Below are 6,764 nucleotides of genomic sequence, written 5' to 3' on the forward strand. Positions count from 1 at the left end.
TTTTTGATTTATTGTAGAGATGAGGTCTCGCCAAGTTGCTCAGGCAGGTCTCAAACCCACGGGCTCAGGCAATCCACTCACCGCAGCCTCCCAAGGCATGGGATTACAGGCTGAGCCACCGAGCCAGACCGTTATGTTCTTTAAAAAGGCTGTATTGTGCAGAGACTCGCATGGAGATATTTACAGATGCGATGGCATAACATCTGGGACAGGCTTCTAGGTGACCTGGCGGGGTGGGGAACAGGTCAGAGCACAGACGAAGCAGAACTGGCCTGGAGCAGATGATGACTGAAGCTGGACGGTGGGCATATGGGGTGCACCACACTAATCAGTTTCTCTGCTTTGTCTAGGTTTGAAATTTTCCATAACGAGTCGAAATAAATAAATACCCACCCACACAAAAGTAGAAACTTGTAAGAGATTTGTGCAAAGAAAGGAAAATAAAAGTCCAAGGTGGTAACAGTGTAATAAAACTACCTGAGAAGAGAAGCATCGGTTAAGTAAGGCACTGGAGAAGTACAATACGCTCCTGCTTAGGCTAAAATAAAATGGGCATTTATATGTATATGTGATTGTGTATACATCCACAGGAAAAAAAGACTAGAAAAACACACAGTATGTTAACAGTAAGCATCCCTCTGGAAGAGAGTGAAAGCAGGAGGGGATGATGGAAGATTTTTTCATTTTACATTCAGACACTTGTATCTCATTCAACTCTTGTCCAAAGAATGTACAAACGTACCATGTGTATGATTTTTAAAAGCTGAAAAAGAAATAAAAACAGATTTAAGCAGCACAAAAAACAAATTCACTGAGCAGACATTTCCCTTCAGTACAGGTTCTTGCATTTCCTTGAGTAAAATAATTTTTAAGTAATCACACCTATGACTTTAGACTTCAGGAGATTTTAAGACAGTCTAATTTAGCCCATCTGTTTTCTAATTTCCAAACAATCTGACACACAGCTCCTGCTAAAACCATTCTACACGCATGGTTCTCGCCTCTTCTGAACCCAGGAGCAAGGACAAAGGATAAGAAAAATTAACAAACAAATCTACTATTCCTTACCCCAACCAGAAGGTCACGCAGGTTTCAAAAGGACATTTTCCATATGCGGAGATAAAGGAGGAATACACAGTGATTCATCACCTGCTGCGGGATTGCCTATAATCACTTAAAAAAATACATGCAGAGGAAAAACAATTTAGCCCTCCTGATCCTTAACACCTAAACACTAGCAAGAACTCAAACTTCTCCTGCCTACTTGACATATTCCTGCTGAGAAATGAACCCCAGTTAACATGTGCACTTGATAAAAATAAAATCCATCTCCCATGCAGAAGCATATACCAAAATGTCAGCAAAAAGTGAAATGCCCCCACAGAAAGAAGCCCGTCTGAGAAGAAAGCCAGAATAGGAGGGGAAGACACACATTCCTCACAGCTCTTTTCCTTTCCTTCTCTGTTCTCTGAAGTATTTCCCCTCCCCAGAACAACCAAATCTGTAAAACAGTAGTAGTCCACTGAGGCAAAGCACGCCTTAGCAGGGACCAAGAGCCAAACCGGGGAGGGCCCTGTGTGCAGCGGTTTCCGTAGCATCTGCATGGCCACAAGGCCCTCTGTTGTCCAGAATGGTCTCTACACCCACACTGAGGGGTGGCCCTGGGCATCTGTCTCTTATAGTGATAATTGTATTTCCAGATAGAAACTCAGGACCAACTCTAGATAATCGCTTAAAGCAAAGAACGTTTAGATGCAATCTTCTGGGGGAAGTGTAGATTTTCATAAATATTGGCCTCTAACAAGCTGAGAACACAGCTGGCCTCAGGCTGATACCTTTTCCGGAAGAGTTGAACACCAACTGTAATAAGACTGGTGATAAACGAGTTTGTACACAGACTCTTTTAACAATCCCATACCTTGAGTAGTGGCCAGGACCCTACCTTGGGCCCAAACTTCCTGCTTTCCTCAAAGCCTTGAACTAAGCACTAAGAGAGGTCCCTTAGGTAGCAACCCATTCAGGGGCTTTCCAAGACACCTCTGGCCAAAGCGGTTCAGTCAGTGCATAAAATGGCAGATAAATACAGTATGGGAACTCAAAGACACAATCGTGCAGTCATGGCCACCCCATACCACATCTGCCTGTTTGACAGATTTTACTAGAAAGGAAGGAGAAAAGGGGCGGGGTGGGGGTGTGGGGGAGAGTAATGAAGGTAGGTAGGGAGGGAGGGGCAGAAGGAAACTACCCTACTCACTGAAACAACAGAGTAATCGACCATCAGAGTGCCCTCATCCCCCAAGTTACAGGCTTCACGTGTCACTTCGCATATCTGGGCCCTCTTCTCTCTATAAGCTGTGAGTCTACTTTTGGCAAATGCTTCCAAATTCGAAAGAATTAACACAAGCCAACAGCAAACCATGCCTTGGGGGCAGGGGTATTACACTCACAAGTGCACAACTCAGGCTAAGAAAAGTTTCAGGGCTATGCTAGGAGATCAGCTAACTGGTTTTCCTCCACAAATTTAAACAGGTCGTGGCACTTGTATGTCTTAAGGAGGGAAACGCCTAGGACAATTTTCTAGTTTAATAAACAATTCTGATTGCAAAGTATGTTCCAGTGACTTAGGAATACAATTTCATATGAACAAAAGCATCTGGCATTCACTTGAAACTCAGGACAGCCCCACATACACCTACCTGTCTCTGGGAACATCCAAGGCCGTGCTGTAATCTGGGGGACCTCCAGGCAACATGTTGAACAGCAGGTGATTTGAACCCCGATCCCACCTATCAGGAAATTAAACAGGTGGGAGAATTCACATGACAATACAAAGAAGCAAGAGTCAGTTCCTGGATAACAATAGCAAGTATTCCCAACCCCAAATAGAACCACTTCTCAGGTAAGCAAAAGAAAACTCCTGGAAATCCTAATAGTATATCAGACACAAGTCTGGCTCCTTGAAAGAGAAAAATGGATGGATATGTACTTCAAGTTTGTCCACTACTAATTATTGTAACTGTTTCTAATAATGAAAAGCTGAAAACTATGTGAATGTTCATCATCTGGTTAAAGAAACAAAAAATAAGTGAATTATAGAAGGTTAGCTAAATATATCATGAAATACTATGCAACCCTTAAAATGATATAGTAAAAAACTGGCCGGGCACCATGGCTCAGCCTGTAATTCCAGCACTTTGGGAGGCCAAGGCAAGTGGATTGCCTGAGTCCATGGGTTCAAGACCAGACTGGACAACTTGGCGAGACTTCGTCTCTACAAAAAATCAAAAATTACCCAGGCGTGGTAGCGTGTGTCTGTAGTTCTGGCTACTTGGAAGGTTGAGGCGGAAGGATCACCAGAGCCCAGAAGGTCAATGCTGGGTGGCTGTGAGTGTGCCACTACACTCCAGCCTGGATGACAGAATGAGACTCCAACTCAAAAAAAAAAAATTATATAGTAAAAAACCATGAAAGTATTCAGAAATATATTCATGATGTATTTCAAGGAAAGAAGCAACCAAAGAGCATGTATTGTACGATCCCATTCTTAACCAAAGTTTACATAGACGTGTGTATGTATATACATCTGTAAACAAAAATGACTGAAAAGTACCATCAAAATCTTAAAATGTTTATCTTAGAGGCAGAATTTTAGAAGGAATCTTACATTCTTTCTACCTGTATTTTCAGACTTTTTACAGTGACCATGTATTATGTAAATACATGGTAAATGGAGGGAGAGCTCATTTTACAGTGACTATGTATTATGTAAATACATGGTAAATGGAGGGAGAGCTCATTCAGATTTAAAAGAAAAAGTAAGGGAGGAAGAACCACCCTTAGTTTGTAAACTTTAAGAAGTCGGGAACCCGCAGCAGTGGCACTGGAGAGGGCAGACTGCTCTTCACAGGCGTGCACAGGCCAGATGCACAAAGCACGAGACAGAGGCCTTGTGCCACAAGTCAATCGCTCACACACTCCCTGTGAGAAGACAGACAGAATCTGGAAGCCAGCTCAAGGGGGGAAACATTCCCATCCTTCCTCCCTTTAGTTCCCTGAGGGGCCTCAGTTATCTCTTGGGGCCGGGCACAGTGGCTCATGCCTCTAATCCTAGCAATTTGGGAGGCTGAGGGTGAGGATTGCTTGAGCCCAGAAGTTCAAGACCAGCATAGGCAACACAGTGAATCCTCGTCTCTATAAAAAAATTTTTATCAAAAAAAATTTTTTTTAATTAGCCAGGTTAATTTAATTCGAGTAGTCTCAGCTACTCAGGAGGCCGAGGAAGAAAGATCACCTGAGCCTAGGAGGTCGGGGCTGTGAGCCATGATTGTGCCACCAACCTGGGTAAGAGAAGACCCCGACTCATACATATACATATACATACATGCACGCACACACATACGCTCACATATACACATCTCTCGGGCGTTGGGCGTAACAGTGTACGATACCTAGAGAGCTGGGCCAGTGCTTGCGCTGTCTCCTCGATGCGGAGTGTGTTCTGGTTAAGCACATCAATCGAGGGAACAAACAGGCAGGCCCGGCCGATGTTGTCAGTGTAGTAGTCACTGTCCGATATGGCCGTAAGTAGCTCATTATACTCCCGGGAGATGGTGTTGCTGACCAGGACTCCAAAGTCATCCACATACTTTTTTAGAGAGTAGATGTACACCTGCATTTTGTTCTCTGGGCTGAAGTCGCAGCGGTAGACATCAAAACACGTGTGCATCCTGCAGCTGAGATCCCCTCCCCACCCCCGCTCGCGGAAGGGACTGTCAGCGGGCAGTCTGACCACCGGCACATCACGCACACTGCGCTTCTCCACGTTCCAGTCATTCGAGGACTCGATGGAATGGGGCCAGAACTGAAACATGCCCGTGGCGATGAGGCCCAGAAGCACAATGGAGAAGAGGGAGATGTAGTAGAGGCGGTGCTTGGTCTTCATTCTTGGGATGAGGGCAGGACCCCGGATGTTAGACTTGACCGACGCGCACATAATGACACAGACAGCCTCCTCCTCACACTCCTGGCCACCAGGGAGACAAACAAGAAAAACCAAGTGTTCAGGGTGGCAAATGACACTCATGAAGGCTGCTCAACTTTTAATATACCTATTCAATTTCCCTTAAGTGGTTTGATGAGCTAGTAAAAGGGTATTTTTGACATTTCTTATAAACATACACAAGGGCATATTTGTACATATGAGTACACAGTATGTGATTTAAGGTATCTAATACTCAATGCCACATATGAATATTTAATATAAATACCAATACAAATATAAAACATGACTATGCCACTTAAAGTGTAAGCTAGTAAATGTAAAGGTCTAGGAAGAGGGGCTCTGACCAAGAAAGAAAAAGAAAAGTACTATAGCTAAAGACACTCAATGCATTTTTTGTTTGTTTGTTTTTTGGATTTCTTTTATGAGTCGGAGCCTCACTCCATTGCCCAGGCCGAAGTGTAGTGGCACACTTAGGCCATCCCAGCTTTGACCAGCTGGACTCAGGTGATCCTTCCACCTCAGCCTTCCAAGCAGCCGGAAATACAGCCATGTGCTACCACATCTGGCTAATTTTTTTATATATTGTAGAGATGAGGTCTCGCCAAGTTGCTCAGGCTGTTCTCAAACCCAGGGGTTTAGACAATCTCCTCACCTCGGCCTCCCAAAGTGCTGGGATTACAGGCTTCAGCGACCGTGCCCGGCCACTCACTTTGTTTTATTTTGGAACACTTGCCTAACATAAAATGATTTATCTGGATGAACTGATGCTTGGTTATTCTAAAGCTATTTTCATTCATTTGTTCATTCAAACCATCACTGAGCACCTACCGTGCACTGCGAAGGAAACAGAGCTGGAAGCAAAGACCTACTTAGAGGAACTGAATTCTACTGAGGGGGAGAAGGCAAAACCAGCAAAATGAAGAATGTAAAAGCACAACTAGGGAGGATTAAGATGGTTGATGAAGGAGCCGGGCTCAGTGGCTCAGCCTGTAATCCCGCGCCTTGGGAGGCTGAGGTGAGTGGACTGCCTGAGCCCACGGGTTCGAGACCCGCCTGGGCAACTTGGTGAGACCTCATCTCTACAATAAATCAAAAAATTAGCCAGGCGTGGTAGCACGCGCCTGTAGTTCCAGCTACTTGGAAGGCTGAGGCAGATGGATCGCCGGAGCCCAACAGGTCAAGGCTGCGGTGGCCGGGAGCGGCCACTGCACTCCAGTCTGGGCGACAGAGTGAGACTCCAACTCAAAAAAAAAAAAGATGGCTGATGAGAAGCAGCTAGAGTGTGTTTCTCCCAGGGTGAACCAAAATAGTGAGAGTTCCTCAGAACCCAGAGAGGAAGGAGACTAGTAACCCTCACAACACACCAGAGAGGTAGTAAGACCCACAGAGCACAAAAAAGGGAGAGATCAACCAGCCTGGGAGAACTTGCCAGGCTCACCTGGATCACTGCATAAACCATGAGTGGCTTCTGGACACAGTAGGGGAGGTAAATGAAAGGAATTCGGGAGCTCTGTGTTCCTGTGTCAGTCTTCGAAGGTCTCCTGAGCCTCACAGGAACCCAGTCTCTCATGGGAAGCTGCCTTGCCCACAGCCATGCTCTGCTGAAACCACATGGCAGGCTGCTCCCCTGAGTGGCTCCAGTAGCCATTTTCCAGGAACTCAGCCCCTGCTGATGGCTGCTTTCTAGCTGGCCTGGGAGGGCATGGGGAGGCCTGAAGCTTTTGTTTGCCCCCAAGGGCAAATTCCACTGCAGCAGACAGTT

General features: G+C 45.4%; 1 protein-coding gene across 1 annotated transcript in view; it reads right to left on the minus strand.

Moving 5' to 3' along the window:
- LOC103264178 (exostosin-2-like) overlaps window positions 1–5,025 on the minus strand; it is a 137,364-nt gene extending 132,339 nt beyond the window's left edge. The window contains 2 exon segments of the mRNA XM_021714323.1: window positions 2,697–2,786; window positions 4,449–5,025. Of these exon segments, the coding sequence (XP_021569998.1) occupies window positions 2,697–2,786; window positions 4,449–4,993 (635 nt within the window). The 5' untranslated portion in view covers window positions 4,994–5,025.
- Window positions 5,026–6,764: the final 1,739 nt, after the last annotated feature.

The sequence above is a fragment of the Carlito syrichta genome, unplaced genomic scaffold, assembly GCF_000164805.1.
Source record: "Carlito syrichta isolate Samal-C Ts95f unplaced genomic scaffold, Tarsius_syrichta-2.0.1 Scaffold305622, whole genome shotgun sequence".
In the NCBI taxonomy this organism is placed as follows: Eukaryota; Metazoa; Chordata; class Mammalia; order Primates; family Tarsiidae; genus Carlito; species Carlito syrichta.